General features: G+C 39.5%; 1 protein-coding gene across 2 annotated transcripts in view; it reads right to left on the reverse strand.

Moving 5' to 3' along the window:
* Window positions 1-282: 282 nt before the first annotated feature.
* RALBP1 (ralA binding protein 1) overlaps window positions 283-26,799 on the reverse strand; it is a 32,669-nt gene continuing 6,152 nt past the window's right edge. Inside the window, exons 2-10 of one of the 2 annotated variants that reach the window (XM_014871213.2) lie at window positions 16,156-16,449; window positions 8,610-9,068; window positions 6,466-6,815; window positions 4,917-5,078; window positions 4,323-4,454; window positions 3,705-3,812; window positions 2,843-2,964; window positions 2,308-2,431; window positions 283-2,094 (exon numbers count right to left, since the gene is read on the reverse strand). In XM_014871213.2, coding sequence (XP_014726699.1) covers window positions 1,831-2,094; window positions 2,308-2,431; window positions 2,843-2,964; window positions 3,705-3,812; window positions 4,323-4,454; window positions 4,917-5,078; window positions 6,466-6,815; window positions 8,610-9,068; window positions 16,156-16,399 — 1,965 coding nt within the window. In that variant the 5' untranslated portion in view covers window positions 16,400-16,449 and the 3' untranslated portion in view covers window positions 283-1,830. Of the gene's footprint in view, window positions 2,095-2,307; window positions 2,432-2,842; window positions 2,965-3,704; window positions 3,813-4,322; window positions 4,455-4,916; window positions 5,079-6,465; window positions 6,816-8,609; window positions 9,069-9,330; window positions 9,426-16,155; window positions 16,450-26,799 lie in introns of those variants that run through there. The other variant, XM_014871214.2, reaches the window with a different exon arrangement.

Genomic DNA, 26,799 nt, shown 5'->3' on the forward strand with positions numbered 1-26,799 from the left:
GGGTGAGGAAGCTGCTTCCGTGCTTAGGGTAATCGGGCCCCTCTGCAGAGGAAGAGCAGGTGCCCAGCGCCAGCCCCACCTGTGCAGAGGCACAGAACAATTCAAAGAAACAACTCTCAGGTGGTTTGACACCAAGTTGCTGCTTACAGGTGCTGTGCTGCTGCAGGGGCAGCAGCTCCACCTCTGTTTCAGACCTTATTTTGAGGAAACTTCGCAGCTGCAGGCACCAACCAAGAAGAATAACTGTGATCTGCAATATGAAGTAGATGAAGGAGAAACTACTTTCAAATAAATGGCTGTTGAATTTATTTGCTTGATAAATACAATCCTAACAAAATAAAAGTTAACCAATATTAAGAGATTTGTCTGAAGAACATTAGAAAAATTCATGACAATTCAATAGGAATTAGTGTGAATTAAACAAACAAACAAAAAGTTTAAATATTGCCAGCAAATATAAAATGTATGTAACGAAGGCAAGGGAGAATGCTTTAGTTTACATTTGTAATCTGATCACATTTTCTGTGTTTATAAACTTTTTTCCAAATTTTAAAAAAATACTATGCTGTTTTTTTCTATAACATATCAAAGCATTATTTGTACAAAAATCAAATCATGGCCAATGATTCACAACAGTGCAATAGATAAAGAATACAACCACATCCAACAGGTGCTGAAAATAAATATCCAGATTAAAAAATAAGATAGCCTATATGCACTCTGTGGAGTTTCTGTCTATATATGGATTAAGGGCTGAGTCCAATGAGCGTATCCAAAACATTAAAGGGCCCTTAAATGCCAGTGTGGGTGGAGGAGTTTTCAGGGTAGAAGCATTAAGAACAGCCAAAACCAAGTCCCAGGTAGTGGTGGTTGGTTTGTTAAACACCAACAGAAAGAGGCTATTGCTGAACCTCCGGTGCCTCCTGTTAGCGTCGCTCTTCGGGCTCGTTTGGAATCACAAGTGACTGGATTTGTGCAGGGGAAATGCTGTATTGCTTGGTCAGGCAGATACGTCCTAAAGACATAACCACTCCCGTCCCTGCCTACAAGCAGTGGCTTTTTCCAAAAGATGGGAACATTTAAAATGGATGAAGACAAAGCTCTTGGCTACATGGCAGCAGTGTGAACAGGGCCTGTCTCAAACAGGTGTGATGAGGGTGGTGAATGATGAGTCAGTGGGTTACCTACACTGCTAAAGGACATGGACATTTCCATCATATGGGGACATAAATAACGTCTCTCAAGTTTTTACACTTATTCAGTACATCTCAGAACAGAAATGAAGCTTAAGGGCATGTTAGGTAAACACGATACCCCACAGTCTCCCACCGTTTCAGCCAACCCAGAATAAATTTAAAGCTCCCTTGTATATAATCTGCATCAGAAAGGTATCAAAGGCACAAGCAAGAAGTGACTAGGTTAATAAGCAGAAATAATGGTGAATGAGGATGAACAAATCCACAAGGCAAATCATTAGTAAGTGTGGGTGGGTTTTGTTTGTTTACTGAAGATGAGATCTTCCAATTCTGCTCCAGTGAATGTAAATAATGATTTTGGTTTGAAATAAAACTGTTACTGAATTATTTTGAATCACCTGAAGGAAACCAGTCTTGAAATAATCTGATACTAACTGGAAAACTCTTCTGGCCTCTCCAAACTCACCTGAGTCGGATGAGTAGAAGCCACAAGTATTAGAGACAAAAGTCTCCAGGGCTTAAAAGAAAAGTTTCTTTACAGAATGTACACAGCCACCAATAATTTGTGCAGTTTGACTCAAATTACAGTAATTTGCACAGTTCAGTTGATTTTATGCATAGCCAAGGAGCCAGATCAAATTGGAGTTTCTTTCCTATCTTTACTTGGCGATGGCTTGACTTGCTGCTCCTTGCTTGCTTTTGGCTGCTCTTTGGCTGCTTTTGTCTCCAGGACAGTGTCTCTCTGCTGCTGAGAAACGCCCCCGCGCTTTTCTGGCTCCTCTTCCTCCTGCCCCTGCTGCTCGGATTTTGCGCGCTGCAGCAGGCGGAGCTGCACCCGCAGCTCGATGATGGCCTCACGTTCCTCGTGAATCGCTTGGTTCAGGTGATTGTTCTTGATCTTTTGAAAAAGTGAAACAAATGTCAGGAGTAGCTCACGGGTGTTTAGCACTGCTGGCCCAGACAGCAACAGGGACTCGAACACAGCAGTGATTTAAAAGCTGTGTGTGGGTCACAAGCCTGGCCAAAACTGATGCACACAACTGGTTTGCACCTCTGCAATCACGTAACCACCATGGGAGTGAAGCAGTGAATGCTAAGAACCAAATCCTACCTCCAGTTCCTCGTTCTGTCTCTGCAAATCCTCCAGGATAACCTGCAGCTCCTCCTCATCTTCACTCTCACTTTCACTCTCAGAAGAGTATTCCTCAGTTTCACTGCGGCCGTGCTGCTGGCGACTGAAAGACCAAGGGCAAGTTCTGCTTTAAACACTTCCTCAAGTCTGCCACAACTGTGGCAACATAAGAGACTTAACTTGCATCCCCTCATTTATCTGCCAGTGGTTTAAAGGGCAAAATCAGACTTTTCTTTCAAAGCTCAAGTTTAAAAAGCAGTGATTTCCTAGGGGGCTTCTTTTAGTGCACAGGGTCAAATTCCTTGAGATCATAATTCCATTGTTAAAACAATAGAAAATATCCTGCAAGATTCAAATTTGTCGAGACTTCAATAAAAGAAGTGGCTTTCTACTGTGATGTTCACTGGGTGAGCTTTTAAGTGTGATTTAGAGTATTCTTTCAGCAAAGTATTTGTGTACTTTTAATCACAGCTTGCTGTCCTGGCTGGGCCCTGCTGTGAGCTGTCCCCTTTACCTTTGTATTTCAGCTATTTCTGCTCGGAGCCGATCTATTTCTTCCTTCTCGGAGGCGATCTGTCTCCTCAGGAACTGCTCCATGGCCAGCAGCTCTTCTTGTTCTGTTAAAATCTCGTTCTCCTGCAATGATCAGTTAGTTCACTTAGAGCATTGACTTTAATTCCTACAGGAACACACAGTAAGTATGAGATGATGTTGTTCTCTGAAATACTTTCAGTGGCAGTGGTTAGCTTGTCTGCTTTGAACTTTGAACCATCAAGACCTCAAAGCAAATAAAAAGTTCAAACCCAACAATGTCTGTTCTAAATCCTCGAGATAATCACCATACTGAATAGTTGTGGAGATGACACACCAAATTCTGGTATGTTTGGCCTTTCCTTAAATCACAGGGGAAAGCTCTGGCCAACCAGTAAAATAACTAGAAAAACGGAATTATATGTCTTTGATCTTCTCCCCTCTCTACTTTCCTCCTTATATTAATTCTTAAAGCTACTGGGGGGAAGCAACAGAAGGCAAAAAAGCCAAAATAGTTGCCTTACTTGCTTTGATCAGCAGGAAAGCAGTTAACAGTACCGAACCTGGCTACATTGGGAAGTGGTGATTTCTATGTACATGAACAACAAAGGCCACTTTTTTTCTTTCTGAGGAGAGAAGGGTCTCCTCAGCTCTGGGCTCACTCCTGCAGTCAGCATTCCTTCCCAGCTTCATTGATCATTAAAACAAAGCCTTGTGGTTTTAATGGACACAGAGACCCCTCTGAGCCTGCAATGTCCCCTCTGCATCAGAAGGGACAAAGGAATGTTTAATAGATGTGAAATATAAAATACCATCAGGCAAACAGGTAAGTGCCTGCCAGCTACCTGTGCAAGCAGAATATTTATGACTTCTTCATTCTCATTCATTTCTTCTTTGGAGACATCCTCCTTTGAAAGGCTAGCAATTTCTTGTGCAATCTTTGTTTCACACTCCTACCAGAGAAAGAAAACAACATTTAAAAGGACAGTTTGTCTGGTCACTGCATTTACTCTAAAAAAATTTTTTTAAAATGTATTATTTTCCAAATTTAGAACCACCATCACATTTGCCTTCCAAATTTTGAGCATGGTCTGTCCCATCTGTGGGACATAAAATAGTTTAAAAAACACGTCTCAAATTTGTTAACCTCGAGTCTTCCAGTAATTCCTCTTGGTACTCTAGGACTCGATGTTTTAAGCATGTAACGAGCATGTGCCCTAGCAAACACTAAGGTTTTTATCATACAAGCATTTTTTTGCTAACAGCTGTGAAGATCTCTCTGTCCACAGGGAGAGCCAGCTAAGCAGAAAACACAATTGCTTGTCAGCCATGTAAAGTTAAAATGAGAAAAACTGCAGCAAAGAAGATTGAAAAGTGTTTTGATCTAACTGGGTGCCTCTGCACTGTTATTAATTAGGATCTATGGTTTAGCTGTCTGGCCAATAAACAGGAAAGTTACCCACCTGTCTCTTAGCTTCTCTTAGTTTCCTCTTAAGAGCTGTTAAGATTCTCTGCACCTCCCAGAGTCTCTCTTCTTTGGATAAGTCTTTTATCCCTGCCTGCAAGTCTCTGTGTAAACAGTTCAGAAGGAACTCCTGGAAAGATTGACAAAGAAATTGCCTTTAAATATATTGTACCAGGGCAGATTGAAAAGGAAGATCTTTCTGGCTTTGTAGCAATGGGTTAGGAGTTCTGGCTTTCAAACCTTGACATGTCCATGAACAAGTGTTAACACACACCCAGCACAGATCCAGAGCCAGCTGAAGAACAGCACTAAAGAACCACCCTCCCTAATGGGCTCTCCTGACCTTCCTCCCACAACAAAAGTATTGACCTACATGGCAAAGCACTTCACGGATGACACAATTATAGCATCACAAGACCATGACGTCTTTCCACACATGAAAAATGAAATCATCAAGCTCTTCCAGTGGTCTCCACCGATAGGATAATTGTGATAGAATTAAAGTGTATGTTACAAACTTAGGAGAATTTTCTACTGAATGTATAAAAGCCAGGGCAAAGATAAACAGAAAAACACTCAAGCAATTGCCAACCTGTCGCCTGATTTCTTCTTTAATGCTCTCTTGTGTTTCTGGAAGTGCTGGCATTGTTGCCATATTTGACCAGCGAAGAGGTTTTGTCACCTGCTTGAGGGTCACATTTCCAAAGAACTCTTGAACATGTGTAAAAAACACATACAGGACACGGTTGCTGATCTGCAAAGGATGGACAGACATGGTTAAGATGATTTATGCATGTCACCTTTATCTGCAAAGCACAGTGTCGTCCAGAAACAGTAGCCTTTAGTAAACCTTTCTATGAGCCACAGTCATGTAAATTTGTCTTTAGAGATTAAAATCTGGATTGAAAATTACCTTTACTTTCAACAAGGCAGTGCTGGCCTCAAGGGATCACTTCACTGTTTCTCTTACCTGTGTATTTGAGGCATTTTCAGACTAAACTCAGCATCTTCACATCTCTTAACCTACCAGAATTATTTCCATCATTGGTAGACATAGAAGTGCATTAAATCTCTTTGTACTCAGGTAAAGCTAAGAGGGAACATCAACTCTACTGTGTTATACCTGGTGGCTGGCTACACCTTCTCTCTCTTCCCCCAGCCTTTGAGTATTCTCTACAGTTTCTCTCTCAGATGACTTAATATAGTGAAAAAACGTAGTAGGAAAGCATCTTTCACTATATTCCTTGTTTTAACCTGAGACAGAAGCAAGCGTATTTATTTTGATACTTTATCTTCCATTACAATTTTAAAAATTGTCCTGAAACAAATATTGGAGTTCTGTCACTACCTGCACTTCAATTGCTAATATCTAGTTACCAACAGAACATGATTGGGCCTGCACTGTTTTACCCTAATTGTTATTTCTTTTCCTAGCTAGAGAGGTGTCTGGCACAGCAAGAGCCAGGAATAACACCCGGCCCTTTTGCTACTGGGCCTCCACCTGGACTTTTAATTATAAAGTCAGACTTTTCTAACTTGTGGGGTTTGCTCTAGAAGACTCACACCCAATAATGCCATGTTTTCATCATGCACAGGACTAATTCTGAGCTGTATTTAATTAAATATTTCCAAGATGTCTATTAAGCAATCAAGTAATCCAGGAAAATGAAGTCAGTTGTTATTCCCCAGCCCTCTGGCTGCAGACAACAAAGCCATTTTACCTAAGTCACTACTGCACCAGGAAGATCTTTGTGCAGGTTCATTACCTTGATAATAAAATAAAGCAACCATATTTTCACTAAACTATCACTGAATCAAAACCTCACAGAAATTGTGTATCTGCATGAATTATTGAACAAATTCAACATTAAATGACTTCTCATGACAGAACTGAAAGACAGCAGTCTTTGTAATACTCTGATGATAACCCAAATGTCAGACCCACAGTATGCAAGCCTAAACACAGAAAGTCTTTTGTTCCCCCTTTCCCAGCATTCCGGGTTCCTGAGGCATAAAGAGGAGCTGTAATTTAGCTAAACTGTATCAGAAAATACCCAATTCCCACCTGCAAAAGAATTCCTACCAAGAAGTCTTTCTTGGGCTGCAGTTCTGCTTTAAGCCTTGCTGTGTGGTGCACGTACCTGGACAGTAGGGCTGAGCACTATAGAAATATTCTGGATGTTCATCTTTGTTTCTAGTTCCTTTGCAATAACATGGTCCATATGCACAATCAGCCAAGAAATCAGGAGATGGTTACACTCTGGCAGCTCTTTCAGCAGCCTCTGGCACTCCTGAACTTTCTCAGCTTCTGTGCTCTTTCCACAAGCATCTTCAAAGCGGGGCATGAGCTCTTTGGTAAGCAGATTTTCAGGCAGTTCCCGCAGGTACTGTTTGAGCAAGCTGGCAACTGTATTGGGCTCATATTCTTCCAGGTTTGGGGATTCTTCGCGATCATAGGCTGCCTTCAGCTCGTCAACTTTTGATTTTATTCCTTAAAATAGTTAGATCAAGAATTAAGAGAAATTTTGACTGCAAATGTCTAATAGTTATATTCAAACTTTTTTATTTTTTGGAGATGCATTTATTTCACCTCTCCTTACCATTTAAGATAATCGAGAAACACCTTTTAAAAGTTATCCACATATAACAAAGTGAAAATTGTGACTCAAAATTACATGATCACTGGTTCTAAAAGCACTGACTACTCACTCCTATGAAGCAAATCCAAAGCACTGAGAGAGCTCTGAATCAGAACTGGTGCCAGCATTCCTCTTCATCAAGGAACATAAAATAGGGTGAGGAAAGGCTGAGGAACTCAAGATCAATTGTGTATTTGCATTAAGCTTCTTTCTGTCTGTTCAATTATCCATTCCTAAGCCAGGCAGCAAATATGTTTTTAGTTCAGATGCTGTGCAACAAGCTCTACCTATAACAGCTTTCCTTTGTCAAAACAAACCCCACACTTTTTAGTTTCCAGATTTCCAGCTGGCCCTCCTCAGCAGAGGAATCTCACACAGGGTCATTGAATTGAGGCACCACATGAATAGAAGTGTGTTCACATAATTATTCAACCCAGCCAAGATTTTCTACAAGGTGTTTGTATAAACTCAGTGACATTCCAATCTTCCTAAGCTTGGGGAAATTTCATTCTTGCAGCTCAAACACCCACTAAGGTTACACCAACTTGGTGCACAGCCCTGGCTTGGCTCATTCTCAGTGAGCACAACTGGGCACACTCAGCCCCTGGAAAATGCCAGGAAAACATGCCAAAATGAGCCATCACAACAGCTGCAGGCTGCTGAGGCACGGCAATGCTCTCTCTGAGCTCTCAATTTAAACAATCCTACACACACAAGAGGGAGCTGTTGCACTGGACAACACCCACAAACGGCACAGCGGAATTTAAGGAAAACACACCTGTGAAAACTCCCAACACACCGTGTGTAAAAAACAAGAAGCCAAAATGTTTCACTAGGCAGGACTAAGCAAATGCTTAAGGTGCTGCAGTATTTCTGTGTGCCTGCCAAACACCATGCAGCTGGACAGCATGAAGACAGCTAATGAAGCCTTTAGAATCATTCCATTAGTGGTTTACAGTGCTGGGTAACTTGATTCAAAAATGCTTTTCCTGAAATTTCTTTCCTTGCTTGTTCTTGTCCCCTCCAATGTATCCACAGAAGTATTTAGAGGAGCTGCATTTCTGGTGCAGCCCACAAATAAAGGGACTGTTTTGTCTAACGTGACTAAAACGGAGGTTTCACTTACGTAAGCTGGTGTTACACAACTACCACAGTTAATTAGCCGCTCTCGCAAAGCTGAAACAGTGAAACTTGCATTTCCTGCTTATTAGCAAACTCGCTGGAAGAAAATAAATTTTCAAGAAAAAAATATACAATGGAAGTAACTGGAAAAAGCAACTTAGTGGAAAGCATAGGCAATAAAATAGTTATAGCTCATCTTTGCTTTTGCAATCAGCTACCATTGTATTTCTAAAGCAGAAGAAAAAGAATACAAGTTGGCCACTCTAACACGTTTTATTCATTGCTACCACTCCATGACAAAAGACCAAAGCAGGTGTGTTTTTACTGCCATTAAGCAGTACCATCACATTACCAATTTTTTCTGGTACTTCAGACCTACAAATTTGCTTAACTTTGCCTAGCTGATTACCTTTGGATAATTAATGGAGCTATAAACAGCATATCTAGATGTTGGAAGTGATAAAATAATAAGAAAATTGCAAGTAAAGACCTTAGGAACCTGCATGTCAGTGTGCCCAGAGTACCTGAAACTCTGTAGATGCCTTCACATTTCATGCCATACTTCTCTACGTAATCTATACATTCACGGAAAACCGCTGGCAGGCGGATGCCATCATACATCATGGTCCTGTCTACTGCATCAGACAAAGGAATGCCAAACACGGGTCTGTGACTTGGAACATCCACTTGAGGTATCTCTGTCTCTTGAATTGGCTTTTTCTTTTTCTTCTTCTCTTTCCACTGTTTTACAACATCTGCTGCAGTTAAGTCTTTTGACTTTTTCTCTTTGTGTTTTTCTTCCTTATGTTTTTCTTCCTTGTGTTTTTCATCTTTGGGCTTCTCTTTTATTTTAAAATCCTTCTCCTTCTTTTTGGAAAAACTGGGTTTCTTGAAGACATGTATTCCCTTGGACCGCTTCAACTTGGAAGGACTCTCAGCTTCATCACCGGAACTGTCCTCTTGAAACGCAGCATAACCTTCCGCTGTTGGGCAAAGCAGGACAAGGGAAGGGGACAGCTGTCAGTCTGTTTACTTTCCAGACAGCAACAACAAGAAATTGCACGTAAGGAGGAGAGGGAAGAAGCAACATGAATTAAAAAATAGTTCCCATCTGACTCCTCAGAAGGTTTTCTTTAGTTGTTACGCACTCGAGTGGTTGAGGATTAAATCAAGTCGCATAATTACATCAATGATAAGCCACAGAGCTCCTGAACGATCTAAACAATGAATACTTTATATACTTACTCATAATGGCAATGTCCATCTTATGGGCTAGATTCCCATCTAATAGTCAAGGGAATGCAAAATAAAAACAACTGTCTGGCACCTTCTCTATGTTCCTGTAATCAACAGTATAAGAGTTGCTGTTAAGGATCATCTACATACTGCATACACAGAAGTCTAACAAACTTCAATTGACAACAAACTAAAGTCCAGCCACTTAAAGCCCCAGTCCTTTTCCGGAATATTATTAATTTAAAGACAAGTATGAAGTTAATAAAGTTTCAGCCTCAAATAAAATACAAAAAACCCACCCTAAACCAAAACAAAAAAAAAGCACTAGCACTTACTTTTCACTAGAAGAATAACACAATTCCTGTAACACTAGAACAATACCTGCCCGTGAAAGTGCAGATTTGCCTTAAAAAGCACATGGGAGAGATTCAAACAAGTCCCTGGGCTGAGCACACCATTCCAGCAGCAAAAGTCCAAGTGCCGTCTAAAACATGCATCAGGTGCTTTTAAGTCACTACGCCTCTGCAGCTGGCCCTGCCTCACCTTCAGGCAAGAACACAAAAGTCTTTCAAGGTGGATTACAAAAAAACCCCAACAAACACACCAACAAAAAAAACACAACCCACAAACAAACCCAGCAACATGCAATCCAACACAACTTTCAAGTTCACTAATTCTAATTTTGCATACAAGGTACCCCATATAAGAAAAGTAAGCCTGAAACCTGGCGAACACAGGTGACATTTGACATGCCATCTGCACCAGCCAGGTTCCTCAAGGCAGCGGGCAGCAAGCCCCCATTCTAGAAACCCTTTGAGGCTCTTCCACTACCTACAGGCTGAGCCTCTGCTCAAGTGAGGCAGCACTGACAGCCAAGTGCTTTTGCTGCCTGAATAGTTTTGGGTAGAGGAAAATTACCCCTTTAGATAACATGTGAGCACATCATGCAAGAGACTATAGGCTATAATTTTTTCCAAGTGGAATATCTGAAGAAGAACCAGGGGGCATTCAGTCTTTCATCTTCCAATTCCAAACTATACCAGACTGCAGAGTTTCTCAGCATTATTTCAGCATATAAAAGTACTCTCTTATTTTGAAGCCTCCTTGACTGCTCTGCAGAAGATAGCTTGAAATAGTCAAACAAATGTAAGAAATTTATTAAAGCATGGAACTACTATAAAATAATTACAATTGTTGGATCAGCCCAGTCTTTGCTGCTGATACTCTTCCCTAGGACTGCCAAACACACACTTTCCTATAAGACTGAAAAAGACTGTAGAACTGTTCCTGTCCAAGTAGATTTTAACACAAAAACGCAAACATTAACTGAAAGACAACCAGCAAGCCGGGTCTTCTCCTCCCTGCTTACTAACCATGTCATTTACTGGTTTTTGTAAACAAAACCCAGAAATGGGTAAGGATTCAAATCTCACTCTGGTCCAGAAGCAATGCAGATCCACCAGCTACAGGACAAAGCAGGAGCACACATCTGCACTGTGTTTTATGAGAATGAGACAGGGCTGCCACCAAGGTTCAAGATGAACTACAGAAATGTAATTTCCAATCGGCCCTCAGTCTTCCCTCCTGGGTAGCTGTGACAGCTCCCAGTCACACAGTGTGGGGTTCCCACATGCACATCAGGAAGTGTCAGCACTGGGACCCAAGCTGGGAGGTCGGTGCCACCACTGCTCATATGTCTCAACACTCCACACTGCAACACAAGCCCTGGTGCCTTCCCAAATCTGTGCTAATGTAACACCAGCAAGAGAACATTACTGAAACTGGTATTTCTTGAATTCACGAGAAGACATGAAGGAGCAAGTTAAATACAAATCCAGCCTTTTAAAATTTGCCTCAGTAACATAAGTTAACAAAGTTTAGAAACATATACTGATACAGATTCACACAGAAAATCCCACCCATACCAAGAGAGGGTTTGCATGTCTCTCAAGAACAGCCCAATTTTCTTTACTATACTTCTGTTTATAAAACTGCTGTATCCCTTTTACCAGGGATACAATATATTGAAATATAAACAAATTTATACAGATGAAAAATTACCAAAAGTACTTGACAAATCATTATTTTAATTTTAAAACGGAGGGAGTAAAATGGTAATTTTAAATATGGAAAAAATATTACCTAGGATATAGTAAACTGGTATTTCTATTCACCGTTTCCCCAAGACTTCCAGTACTAAAAGTCCCCATTTTCCCAAGACTCTATTCTATGTCAGTGACCTTTTCCTCCATCTATATGACAACAGCACTAATGTAATAAATACTCCAAATCCACCAGCATAATGACACAGCTTAATCTGCAAGTTCCTTTTGTTATACCTTCCTTCCATAAGCATGCCTTCATTGCAGTTATTTTAAATGTAGTGCTTCAAGTATAGCCCTTATCTTACTGAGAATTAAAAAAACTCTAAAAAAATTCCAGTGTTACTCTGGAAAATTCTAGTTTACAGGCTTATAATCTTTGTCAGGCAGTGAGTCCACTGTCTCTATCAGTCTGCATACTTGGGAATACTTCTGTGTTCTCACAACAAAGCACTAAAGCCATGCTGTAGTATTTATTGTTAACTCAAAGGGTGGCATTATTCAGAACTGCCACTTATCAAACCTACTGCCAAGAGACATTTTGTCCATCGGGTCTCTGATGGGTTTTTAAGTAATTTATAACTCTCCGGGGAAATCTGCAGCATCTGTAATTAATTCACTGAAAGAAAACATGGATGGCTTTTACATATGAAAGAATTAGTAGGTCAAATATGACTGAAGTGCAATGCAAGCATTAGTTACCTGATGTCAGTTTGTCAGAGGGATTGTCACCAGACTGTACAGCATTTCTAAGTAAAACTAAGACACACAAATGTACAATGAGCTTGGATAGATGGCTTCTACTTCCTCTCCCTGCCCACAAGATGCATATTTATTATCAACAGAAACTTCCACCTTACAGACACTACCAACACTCACTATCCAACTTTCAATTAGATCAGTTTGTCTTTAGTCATCACTTGACTTACTGATGTCAGCACAGCACTTCCAAACAAATTCTGCATTCAGATTACTCCACAGCACTGTGCCAGCAGAGCAAATGAAGCTGAAAGAAGAAATTTGTCTCACTCTATTTTGAGTTAAAATAATCACTGGCATTGAAAGGCAGACTTTTAAACTATCTGCAAATGGTGCTTTACTAGATAAACACACAGTGGTATATAGAGATACACAGTGATTTGTCAACAGAACAGGATGTAGCAACGCACCCAATTTATCCCAAAGATAAACCCTGATACGAAGAGCCTCTAATCTTTATCAGGTGTAGAAAATTCTAATAACTTCTTAGTCTGTAGATCTGAAAACTGTATTCAGAGCTTATCCACACACCAGACAGTAAAATAATGTTTTGTTTGCAATAGCAGTGGTTTGGTTTCAGTCCTCGTCTGCATTCCAAAGGAACATACAGGACTCCCATCCAACACATTAAGAATCTGTTTTTCAAAAATATTTCCTGAAATTTCAAAGAGCTCATATCAATGTTCCTATTAACCTTTCTTGTGATAGTTTAGTACAATTCAAACAATTCTCCATTTTCCCAAGAACTGTACAAAGAAAATCAAGATTCTTGTAACCAAAAACTCCTAGCTGCATATTGAACCCATTGTGCCCACCAGTATCAATCTCAGAAGTAAAATGAATAAGCAGGGTAAGATCTACTATATACAGACTCTTTATCTACAGAAATTCTAGTAGGTAGGAGAGCTTCTTCAGAAGTATTTTATCATCACATTTTTCTTCTGCAATGAACTGCATATTTTATGGCTTTATCAACACAATGATTAGTGACAGGTGGTTAAATATTTTCAAAAATCAATTAGAGTGGTTGCTGTCTCAGATAATCCATTACTGCTTAACACAGACCCATTTTTGCTCTCCTGCTGTCACAGGCCAAGTTCTGTTTGAGTCACAGAACAGATCTGATTTAAAACTATGCCAGTAAAAAGAAAATTCCTTTTAATCCCTAGTAAGTCCCCTAATCTAACTCACTCTACAGCTAACCAACACCCAGTCTATCACAGAAGAGGGGAGAAATTAGTGGCTGAAACATTTTTCCAGTAGCTGATATTCCACATAAAAAACACTATTCCATTGAATTTTCTATTAGCTCCAAAACATTTTTAGTACTTTTCCCCCAGAATAATTGCTGTGTATTATGAGGTTACTGACACTAACCTGAAAAAATCAAATCATTAAATAACCATATCTATATTAAAAATATGGAAAAGGATATTTTGCTAGCATACAAAAATGCTTTTTTGATACAGGTAATAATAATGAAGCTAAGAGTACATTACTCTTGCAGAAATGATTTACCTGAAAAACCAAACTGAGTAACTTTGGGATATTTATCCTTCCCTTCCTGCTGCTCTTCAAGCACTTCTGAAGTTTACATTTAAAGTATTATCAAAATAGCTCAAGATTTTTGTGGGATTAAATTTAGATACAGTTTCAGGTGTTAGAATGACCTTGTCATTAATTCACTAATATTGCAAGTTCACCAAACACTCACTCTGACATAATGTAATGTTAACTTGTCTTTTCTTTTCACTAACATGTTCAGTTATATTTGTTTATACTCCAAACTGCATGATCATGGCAGGTTGTGCACTGTTCAAAACCAAAGCAGGTAGCCAGAAAAAATGAAAAGAAATAATCTGAAGACATACAACATAATTGAAAAGACTAAATAAAATGAAGAATCAAAAGGATGGGAGGAATAAAAAAGGCCAAATCTGGAAGGAAAACTCTTAAAATCAACCATGATAAGCAACTGTACAGAACAATTGCAATTTAGACAGGTAAAATGTCTGTTGAGGGTATATTTACAATATTGACTATTTTTGCAGTGTATGAGATGTACTGAAAGCTTGGTATGTAACTTATTCTTCTATCTGGCAGTTATATGACAGAGATGTATTAGGGCCAAGAAATGCTGAATGCCTTTTACTTTAGCACTGCAAGAGATTATTTTGTTTTTCCCGTGTTTTGCATTTTTGTGTTCTTTGAGGATTTTTTCATACCTTCAAAGTTTCTTTTAAGTAACAGAAATTGCTTTACATCAGCTATAAAATGTGTTGCAGTCTCTTGTAGAAAAAAACAGTTGCAGTGCCAATGTGTACAGACCTGTGTGGATTTGCTGAAGTAGCATTTTTCCTCCTAAACAACAGCCTTCAGCTACACTATCACCATGAGACATCCTGAGTTCCATACAAAGAAATCCACATAATGCAAAATGTTGGCATCTACCAGTTCCAGATTTAGAGGTGTGCAATGCAGAGCTCTAACAGAAAGCTGGACAGTAAAAAAGCAGCTACTGATAGCCTGAATTTAGACCTATCCACTCAATACCAAATTTTCATTGCCAATCCAGTAATCTGTATTAGGTCAATATTCTTTACATTACAGAAAATCACTAAGGAATCACTTTTCTTAAAACCTGAAGGAATTTCAACTGTTGGATTTAACTCGAGGATACGTTTTTGAGTTACAGTATTCTTTAGGCACACCGTTTTTAGTTAAAATAGCAATAGTCCTTCTTAACTGTGGTAGAAACAATTCTTGCATTCCAGGAAACTGGTTTGAGTAAAAGCAGTGCAGTGACAGCAGATTCTTAAGGAGGGATTATTGAAATATATGCATGCATATTACAAATAGTCACCATATTAATTCTAACAGAATAGTGTGTTCTGTCTTACGGTTTCTGATCTTTCAAATTCCACATGTAAGAAGTAGCAGGATACACTGGCATCAGAGATACAGACATTTTCAAATTTTGCTAAAACAAATGTCACTTACAATCTACTAGCACTTGGGCTGTGATATCTAGGTTTCAGAGGCTTGGACAGGAAGGGTCTTTCTGGCTCTGAGAGTGCTCAGTATCAGCCTAGTATTTCCAAGTGCTTTGTTCTTTCAGAACATGTAGAAAAACTTTATTGAATAAAAACTATTTCATGTTTCAAAAATTTTCTGCAGAAATCTGAAGGTGGGAAGCAATAGTTCTGTTATTTTGGGGGAGGGGTAGTTTTTTAAATGAAATTTCCACTCCGGACACTGATACACTGACAAAGGATTCTATAGTCAAAGCTTTACTTTCTTCTAACCTTTGCTCTGTGAGTTCTGGAAAATTCAGATCTTAGTGTTGGTTTGCACATTTTTGACCTCTGCAATAATACTTTGGCACTGCTGGAGGAAAATGCATGATCAGACTAAACTGAGAAGCTAGAGAAAAAAAAAAGGACAGAGATTTTATGATTACTTGAATAACAGTGCAGTATGCACATGAAAACCTGGGATGGTACACAAAAGCAAACACTGAATAAGGGAGACACATGGGAAAAGGGCTACAGTTGTTGAACCTCTTCTTCCAAATGCACAAGTGTACAATTCAGATCACACATACAGTTCTATTCTAGCTAGCATCTCAGCTATGATTAAAAATGGATATATTTGGAAACCTCCACTTAGAATGTGAAGAACCCCATGCCAGGATTTACCAATGCATTATGAAAGGTTTTTGGATAAATGTGTTTATTAGTAATTCTGGGCACATGCTTGGCACCTATATCTGCACAACAAAAAAAAAAAATTAAGGTGTGGAGTTTTTTGCAAGAGAAACACATGCTGCACAAAGTTTGTTTGTAGCAAGTTCACTTCCTCCACATGGAAACAAATTTAAAAGAACCCACTGGGAATACTTAGCAATTCTGAGAGAGAAAAAAGGAAAGAGAACTTGAAAGCATTGAATTAAAAAGACAAGTTGTCTACTCACTTCTTTTTTCTTTTTTCTTAAATTTTCCTTTCTTCTTCCCATGCTCCTTTTCATCATCAGATACTATATCTGGAGGCTCATGTAAGTTGTCGTGAGGCGGTGAAGGCTCGCCAGTGCGGTACAATCCAGGGAATTTTGTAGGACTGATTTCTTCAGAGCTGGGAGTACGAGCAAGTCCCCCACTGTGTTCTACCCGACGGTGTTCACTGGGGCTGCTCGTGGGAGGCAGGAAGCACTCGGTCATTCTGATACCTGGATATCAACGTGAAATCTTCTGCTACCTGTCCATCACACCTGCATCAGAAGACAACAAAAACAAAACCCACACAATTTTACACCTCCTACAATGAGAGTTCCAACTTCTGTCAAGACACAGTAACATAACACCAGGTCTTAAGCTCAGCATTTGCAGAATTTGTTCATTAACTCCCGGGTCATATTAACATGAGATCTGCCATTTTAGCCATTTCTACTTTATGATATATAAAACATGCATATAAAATATCTTAATTTTAACTGTTGAAATAATTCTTACAAAATTCATAGACGGCTTGCATATACTGATTGGTAGTATTTACTACAAATTAGTTTGCCAACTATAAATTTTTTTGACATCAAATAGATTTGCCTGGAAGCTCAGAGTGTTTGTGAGCTCTGCCCTTGAGGCAAAGATCATTTTCTTCTTTCCCAAGCATATTTTATAGATGCAAATAAGAACTCGCCTATCCTGTTGCAATAAGGGAGGAAAATAAAATAAATACAGCTAAAGCAAATCCATCTTTTAATTATGCTACTGCAAATTAAAGAAGGTAAAAAAAATAATGATTATGCTTTTCTAGTATACAACAATTTCCCCTCTGAAGAGACTGTATCAGGTCATCTGCACCCAGATGCTGGTACATTGTTTGCTTGAGAGTTATGGCCAAATAAAAGCTTATAAAAAATTGCTAATGGAGGCCAATGCATAAATTCTCAGCAGTGGAACTCACAAGCAAAAAACTCTTCCTAGCACAAATAAATTGCAGAAATTCCACAGAATGGATATGCTGTATGGGACACCACATCTCAGGAGTCCACTTGGCTGGATTTGGCCCCTTGTGTCTAAATGGTCACAAAGGATACATTCCACAACACTCTTCAGCAGTATCACTCAACTCCTGGATTTTTATTTACAGACTGGTAGCATACAGAAAAAATATGACATGGTGTTTTATTCTGCCCAGTTAATAATTATAGATGAGTCCAGCTAAGTGGGTTTAGGGGAGGGCGGTTTGTTCACTTTTTTGAGGGTTGGAATTTCTGATTTTTTTTTTTTAAATTCTCATCCTTCAGCTCTCTGTATGCAGATCAGAGTGAAATTTTAGAGTATGTATGCAACAGTATCTCCCTACAGGAGATCACTCACAGTGCTTAGGGAAATTACCAGCTACTCAAATCAGAATTTGAATAGGGCACAGTAAAACACAGAATTATGATGAGAAAATATTCATGAAATCTTTATTTAATACTGTTCATTCCTTATTCTGGCTAATGCAGAGGCACTGACTAAAAATTAAGACAATGGGGTATATTTACAAATGCAACAAATTAAGACTGTACTTATGTTTCTTTTTTTTTTTTTTTATTTTACAGCTTCAAGAAAGCATTATTTTACTGTATGTATCATTTCCTAGGCTTTTAAATAATGGAGAAATTCTATCATGCTCAAATTATATCAGGACCTATGAGCAGAAGAGAGCTTTTAAGCCTACTAAAAAGCCTCTTCCACTTTTGCTAATGGATATTAAAGTTCTACTGCCATATAAATCTTCACATTTCCTCTGGCTTTTACTATTTTCTTCTGACAGCAATAAAAGGCAAGACCTTCTAGACACTTTGAGAAGGAACATTTCTAACAGGTTTGCTCTTCTGCCAGCTTCTCCCTCTCAGACTTTTTCTTCCCAGTCTGTCACTGCTTCAGTCCTGCTTCTCCTCTGCAGCAGGTCCCTTTCCTCAAACTGCTTGTCTTCACCTGTGCAGCTCTCATTTCTCAGGAGATTCAATGACTCACTGCTGCCACATGAGGAAGGTCACACTGCTTCCCCCATTAACTCTCCTCTGCCTCCAATTGCAGCAGTTTGCTCTTTTTGAGATGATTCAAGTCACTAGCTGCTCCAACAGGCTTCTGCTGCTGGGCTGGCTTGTGGAAGAACTCAACAAACACTAACAATGAAAGCAGAGAAGTGGCAGAACCACGATGACAGGAGTGCAGCTTCCCTCTTTGGGCATCTCTGCTTTGTCATACTGCACACACAGCTTCATCTCCTCAGATTTCAATTATTTCTTAGTGTTTATAACTTCAAGCTTTGATTTCTTTACCACCCAGTGTCAGTACTCCCACAGCTCTTGTCTTGACTTACTATTCTGTCTATGATACACTGAGGGTGAAAAAATCTGATCTTCCTGCATCTGTTTTCGTCTCTGTGACTCAAGCTCAGTTTCCCACTTTCCCCTCATCTTGTTTTTTATTTGGGCAGTTCCTACTTTCCTGCTACACACCACTTCCTTGCAGACAAAGTTCTCTCTCTTCTTCCTCTGTTTCTTCTATCTGTACTTACCAGTTCCCACTTCTTCCTGTATGTTCTCTGCTGCTGGTTTTTTATTGCCTCATGATTATCTACCTCATCTTTTCACCTTGTCCCCGTTTCTCCCAGTGGCTCTCAGTCTCTCCCCAGTATCACAAGAAGTCCTTTCTTACCTCCCTGCCAATGGCAGGCTGCTTGACTCCCACCACTTCTCGTTCACTTGACATTTGACTCTCCTTCCACAGGAGCCACAAATGCTGTTACATGACAGCATCAGAGAGCTTCTCACAGTTCAAGCACCTGCTTAGACCTAGCTACTTTTTTCAGTACTCCCAAAATGCAGTTTCTTGAACCATCTTCCTGCTCACCACTGAGTCAAGCCTTCAGAATAACTGAATGCCAAACAGAAGCCTTTACTGAACATGGGCAGAATTGTGACCTTTCCTCTATCCCCCAAGGAAAGACTAAATTATAAGAGATTTTAAACATAGAAAGAAGGTACATCATTAACATAAAATCTCCAAGCCATCATGCCATCGCTACCTTTCTAGGCCATAGACTAAGCACAGGAAAGTAGGTTGGGGAAAGAAAGGAAGATGGCTGCACAGGCAAAATAATGCAGTTTTTCAAGACTCATTTTTGAAAATAATTGAACATTTTCCTAAAAAATTCAGTCTGAGCTGCATATTTAGTAAATAAAGATGAGGTTTGGAAAAACCAGAGAAAAGGGAAGACAGAGAGACTATGCCAGCCAGCTTTAATAGATCTCACTTTCAACAGTGTATCATCTAAGTGGGCATGAACACATTAAAGAGAGGCACAGTCTGAAAGACCAAATTCACAGCTCTTTCATTCAGTACAGAAGACTCCATTATTTCTGTTTTGCATTGAGTCTGTACTGTGACTTTGTCTTGTAATCAATTGCAAGAGCAGAAGCAAATTAGTGCAGGTGATTGCATGCACAGATGTTATTTTGTAAAGCTTCTGGGTGGAATGAAGGATGTGGAATTTTTCTGCAACAAGTATTATGCAAGACCACATCTGAAGCACAGTGGGTGGTCCCCTGGTCATTCCATTTTGCCACAAACAGACACCCTCTGAATACCTGGGTGTGACACTGAAAACAGTCCCAAGAAGTCACTAATAAAAGGATGGAGGCAGAGTGAGGACACTCACTCAGCTACCAGTACTTGCTCTACCACAATTATCCAAAATCGAGACAGAGAGCACAGCAGTACCTCACTCACCATCACAGACCTTCAGTCCAAAAGATCTGGACATGCATGAAGGACCTGATTCTTGCAGAAACGAGGCACACCATTTTTGGACAAAAAATATCCTAGTAACAAACACAGCTCCATTTTGGAAAGTAATGAACCATAAAAAGAAAGAATAAAAACTATTACTTGTGGGCTAAGTATGTCAAAACACTTCATAAACCATGAGTGATACTCATATAACTGTTGAGACTTTTGAATAAGATGAGAAGATTGAGTTAGAATTTATTTACCAAGACTATACCAGGTCTGTGTCACATCGAAGTTCTGCATCTATTGCATTTTTTAAAACATACTGAAAAGCTTAATACAAATCACTGTTTTCATTTGAATACTTCTTAGATGGACTCTGATGTAATTTTGACATTTGACTACATGGCAGCATTTCAGTCTGCTTCATTTAATAAGCAGTGGCCAGGTATAAAATCAGTTCCCTTTCTTAATAAGGCAACACAGCATGAAAGGGGAAGGAATAGGGAAGTACTGCATGTAGACAGGCAAAGCAAGTTTAAAATTTCACAAGTCACGAGTAATCATACAAACACAACATTAAGTAACTCTGTGAGTCACACACTCTTCATAACTGGCAAAAATTAAGGCCTCAAGAACGGACTTCACAGAATCTTTTTGATAAAAAGAATAAAATACAAATTGTTTAGCAGACTTCAGCTCCTAAACCTCAGATTACTTTACAAGATATGTGATGCCATGAGAATGCTGGAAAATTTACTTCAAAGGAGGGTGTATAATCATACAGTTGAAGTCACGTAAGACCAAGCTGTACATTTTTCAAATAATATCAGCATCAAATCACCTCTAAAAGTAACAAAACCAGTTTTTGTGTGGTCTCTCATTTACCTGTAGATGGATAAAGTCTGCCAGTTACAGCACCACCCAAAGCATTTCAAGTTCTGCTCTGAGAGTCCATTCCAGCTCAGGAGTGATATACAAACAGACAAAACTACTTAGCTCTCAACAATCAGTGAGCTACAGACCATATCCATATCTGAGTGGGCTCTTGGAGGAGCCAGCTCACAGTTAGCATATGCAGCTGCATCCAGAATACACCCTATAACTGAGAGTATTCCAGCTCTTCAATAATCTAATCAGTAGGGAGCCAGCCTTAAAATAAATAATTAAATAATGCCCTAGACATTTTAGAAATATCAAAAATAAGGTTTCCAATCCCATTATGATAAAGTCCTGCAATCACATGAAGATAAGATTTCCAGATATGTGGCAGCTCGTGCTTTCCAGTTCTGGTTCACTTCAGGGAAAACACAATTACAGCCCCATGCCTACAGAATTCTGTAGAGCTCCATCATGATGCAATTCACAGGCTGTTTCCAAGAGACACATTTCGGGAAAAACAAAAATTGGATCCCTGGAAGGGGATGGATGGTTGAATGCTTTGCTCCAGAAAAGAGCACATTGAAAACAGATGGACCAGAACTGCTTAGGAAAAGCCCCTGTCCCATGGTGCTGCCTCCTGCACTGGCTAAACCCTCACACTCCTCTTTTGCTGTAACATCCTACTTCCCTGGAGAGGCATGCTGTGACCAGTTACCTCTCCAAAGCAAGTACTCTACAAGTAAATTCTGGGCACAGATCTTTGTTACAGGGTAACAACCAAAGCCCAGTACAGAGGGTACACGAACTATGCCCCACATATGGCTCATTCCATCCTTCAGGGATATCCCAGCAAGTCCTCACACATCTTTCCCCAGCTGAATCAACTGCCATGGAAGCAGTTTCAAAGCAGTGCACTACATTATGTTCACAACCAAATATATGAGGCATTCTTGCAAATAACTGTTCAGCTAACAAGCTGTTTAATTGCTTTGCATGGCAGTCTTCTCAAGTACCGAGCAGAAGGCCTGAACTCTGCCCCACAGGGCAGCCGGGCACTGCACCCAGGCCAGCCTTCTGCAGGAGTATCTAGACTAATCAGCCCCCTGCATTGCAACTGCTACTGCCCACCCTGAGAATAATTTCTCATTCTCCAAACTTCTTGGCAACGTTCAAACTTCAATTCCACTGTTCAGGATTCTCTGTTTTTACCCCCAGAAAATCTTGCTCTTGGTTCCCATGGTCTTGTCAGCACAAGGTAATCCAACACCTTCAGTAATAGTACTCAAGCCCAGTACATTAGTTTCCCACTCCATGGTTTGGTCACACTCTTCCCCAGGCTCTCTCCATTTGCTTCCTCATTCCCTTTCCTGCAGCCCAGCTCCTCCACAACCAGGACTGCATGTCGCCTATCTCACAATCTTTTCCTCACCCTCTTTTCCTCACCAAGCAGGTGTTCACAACCTAGATCTGTGCAACCCCAGTTTCACCATTCCTGTTCTCCACACCCAGTGTCTCATCTAACCTCACTTCTTGGCTGCTCACTGTTTCCCAGGTTTCCCTCATCACCTTCTATTTCTCCCACACTCAGTTCTCATTAAAACTTCTGCAAATTATGTGCCACACATAAGCAAGGCAATCTGGGAGGTCTTCTCCAGCCAAATTTAGGTTTTCCCTCTAAATTAAAAATAGCACTAAAAAGGTTTGCATGATTACCAAAATATTCAGTATTACAGAAAAGAGGTATTTTCTTGCTAGCTGAATTCTCAGAAACAATTTCAAGAATTTGGTTAGTGCTTTTTAAAAAAAAAATTAAGTACGAGCCTCTGAAACAAAAGTTTTCAGTCCAAATTAAAATATGGTAGCTTTTGATAAGAGCTGAGTTACTGAGAGTTGAATTGAATACTACAACTGTCTTGCTAACATATTGAACCGTCCTACACTTCTGAAAACCACCACATTGTGCAACATACAGAATATCCACTATTGCTTAGACTGGGCTTAGAATTATTCCTGGTGCGACAACCCTGCCCCTTCTCTCTTGTCCACGTCTCCAAACTCCCACTTGTACCAGTGCTAATGCAGAACAGAACAGAAAATTTTACTACTTAACAGAAGAAGGCAGGAAAATACAACAAAAGGTGTGCAGTTTACTTTCTTAACAATCACTATAAACATAGTATCACCACTGTTTTGTTTGCCCTCAGGACTTTATACAAGTCTTTTTACAATTCACATTTTCTGATGAGTCCTGCAAAGAGTTGCCTAGTTCTCAGAGGTTTGCAGCAAGTTGTACAGCCATTATGATTTAGCAAATTAATACTAATTGTTATACTTTTATCAGTTCCTGGGCTAGATCTATTTAATGACAAATTCCCCTGATGATTTAAACTACAGCATTGTTCAGTCACACTCTGGTACCTGAATGCAGCCAGCTTGAGAACAGCTGTCAATTTAGTGGAGTCAAGGAAAAAAACCAAACATCCTAAACCCATGACTGGTTGAGCTGAATGTACTACAAATGCTGTTAAAAAAGCAAGCGCTATTCAGAGAAAAAAATGCAAAATTAAGCAGAAGAAAAACCAATGGATTTGGCATAAAATATTTTACAGGAGTTTTACAGCAGCGTTTCTGCTGTTATTTCAAAAGCATCTGCAAGACTACCCGTGAGAGATCAAACAACAGAGAAAAGGTTCTAGTTTTCCAGCAAGGCCAGAGCTCTGCACACTCAGTTCCAACACCCAGTAAAAAACAACTAAGCCTATAAAAACTCTAATTTTGGATTTTGTGGGGTGTTTTTAAGAGTGTCTTAGCTAACACATGCTAAAATACTAGAAATGGCAAGGGTAAACAGCAATTACCAAAGACTCTTTGCTTTGGATTTAACAGTGGCAACAAATCTGGGAATGCCCACACAACCAGAAAAGCACACTATAATGCACTGGCCTTTCTGTAACAGCAGTAATTCATCTGGCAAATTCAACAGCAGCATTGAAGATACAGTAAGGCATTTTGAGGCTCCTGCCAGCAGCAGAGTTCAAGCTCTGTGGAGCTCTTGGGAACACACTCAGCTGGCATGTGCAGGCAGGTGCCACTGCTGCTGCACCACCATCATCTTTTGTACCCGTGCCAATTACAACGAAACCAGGACGGTGTGTGCCCCTCTACAAACATCACTTCACTGGTGTCTGCTGGTTTGCCCTTTGAGAGCCACCTGCTGCCACCCTCAAACTCAGAGCACCACAGGGACAGAGCCTTGCCACACTCAGGCAACTGCATACACCTGCTTAACATGTAGAGGGAACGGCAGAGCACGAGTGCTGCACAGAAAACTGCACACTGAGCCCAGAGAGTGTGGCTTTTTAATCCAGTATTGAGATACCATCTTTTAGACTGGATACAGAAAAAAATTAGAAGCACCATGCTTCTTCACTGAATTGGGTGAATTGTGATCATTATTTTATTCATAGAATTTTCAAAGGGCATTAACTTTCCAGAAGTCACTTCATAATCCTTTAACTGGGAGGTCGGTATAAACAATCCAGTTTACCTTACCAAAAGCAAAGAATATTCAATTCTACGTCCTTATCATTCCCAGAAAGTAGCAATTTCTGAAAGTACATTAATGACACACAAATCGTTAGGTCTTGAACTGTGAAAATTTACTTTCTTACGCTTTACATTGAATTTTTGCCACCATGTATTGAACACAGATGAAAAGACCTATCAATTACAGGATGTCACTTGAACTGACAACTCTGTAACATAAGAGGAAGCAAAGAACAGCTTTGCTTGATCTCTTCATAGTGTGATACACGACACAGATGATCAATTTCCATGTATGATTTTTTTCATGCTTAAAACCCTGCACATTCCAGTGCAACAGTGGCAAAACATGTTCAGCTTCTAATGAATATTAAGTGGAACTATGGTGGTTGAGATAAAACCCATTCTACCATAACAGCAGAAGGGAAAAGTAAAAAAATACTTTGATCCAGAAACACTGTTTACATTACACCTTCTCAGATTATTTTTAGTGTTCATTTAATACCTATGTCTATCAGCTGATTATTCTTAGTGATTATTTGACAGCTGTGTCTACCTGCATCACCTTTGCTTTTGGCTTAAGAGTCCTTGTTTATTATCAAGCTAACATCAATGGCTATTGACCTGGAAATCAGCCTCCACTGGTTGCTCTATTAAGCCAAATTTGAGTAAAATCAAGCACAGACTACGCTGCACGCAAACGTTTTCCCAATTTAACAATAATGGATTGATGTGTAACATTTCTGTGCTCCCAGCACAGCAGTTTTTAGCACAGCCTTATTGTATATGCAGTTTTACCCACCAAAAGGTTTTTTTCTGATGTAGCTTGTTTTATTTTCAGATCTGTTTTGAGACATGCCAACAAAATAATTGTTTTGCTGATCCATGTTATGTCTGCAGCAGGAACCTGCGGGAATAGATGTCAATGTCTTTCAAACTCATGTTATATGAAAAAAAACCATTTTATTTTTAGCATGGTATATGAAGTTTCCATACAAGAGCAGGGCTATACCATCTCTTCTTCCCAGACATATTCCCATTAATGCCAGTGACAACTCATCATCAATACCACGTGAAGGATTTAGCCTTTCAGCAATTTTCTGAATTTTTAGGGGTTTTTTTCAGTACCATATGTAGAGATGGGATTAACAAGTTCTGTTTTCCATGTCTGCCCCAGATTCTCTCAATACCCAAGGGGAAAGTCAATTTAAATATTTACAGGCTCAGCAGATTATTAATTATGATTAACATCACCACCTCCAGGGCTGAGATGTTGCAAAATGTCACGCATGTGAACACAGAGAACATTCACAAATACATGCAAGGCAAGGTGTGGCACCATCCACCATGAAGCAGCTGTTGGTCTCTGCAGAGAAAGCAGGAATCTGTCATCCATTAAAATGCCAATTACTGGAACAGCAGCAGGACCCACAAGTTCACAGTATTTGCCTTGTCTTCTATGCCAATTTACCTAGTCAAACAGCCTGAGAAGAAAGCTTACATGAAACATCAGCCTTCTAGAAAAATGTATAAACATCCTCAGAATTTAAAATTAAATTCACATATTTTTCCTAAAATAGGCTTCATTTAATTCAGTCTGTAGCATCTACTGCAGCAATTTTCAGCAACCCTAAGTCTTGAGACCATCATGGAAACCTCCCCCCATACTTTAAGAAATACACTGATGTTTTCAACTTACTTGCCAAATATAATAAAAATTAACGGAATGATAATACAAATATATTAAAAATACTGTATGCTTCACACGTGGAGGAGAAGTTTGGTATTTGACAGCACAGGACCAAAAAAGTTCTGACTGCCATTCCCAAATCTATTGTGTTGCCTTGTCTAAACATAAGTCATGCTGCTTTAATTAAAATTAGAGCAGATAGTTTAATGGAAGCCCCAATACACATAAGACCAAAGATGGCCTATCCCTCCCCCTAAAGAAGATAAACTGTCTCCATCAGTCTAAGGCAATTTTAAGAGTGGTGAAATCCTTGCACATAAGTACTAAAACCCACCAAATGGAATTATCCTGTCGAAATACCCACCAACAACTGACTGTTCTAACGATACAGACTAACTGCACACTTCTTTGACATGTTTGGGTATCTTTTAGATGTCTTTGAAGTTTGACTGAAATAATATTAAAATTTTACTTCCTAGAAGATTTATATAGCATGAATAACCAAAAGAAGTCCATAGAAAACTGCAAACAAATTTGATCATAGACCAAATAAAATATCATAAAATTGCAGCACACAAGATGAGTGACACAGGTAAAACTGATGTGCCTTCTCCACTGCTTTTTGGTGGTGCATACAGATTCTGGCATATTCAAAGGTACATTTGTGAAAGCCATTGCCAGAAAATTAGTTCTTAATTACCTTTGTCAAGGAACATGC

The sequence above is a fragment of the Sturnus vulgaris genome, chromosome 1 (assembly GCF_052056855.1).
Source record: "Sturnus vulgaris isolate bStuVul1 chromosome 1, bStuVul1.hap1, whole genome shotgun sequence".
NCBI classification, from domain to species: Eukaryota; Metazoa; Chordata; class Aves; order Passeriformes; family Sturnidae; genus Sturnus; species Sturnus vulgaris.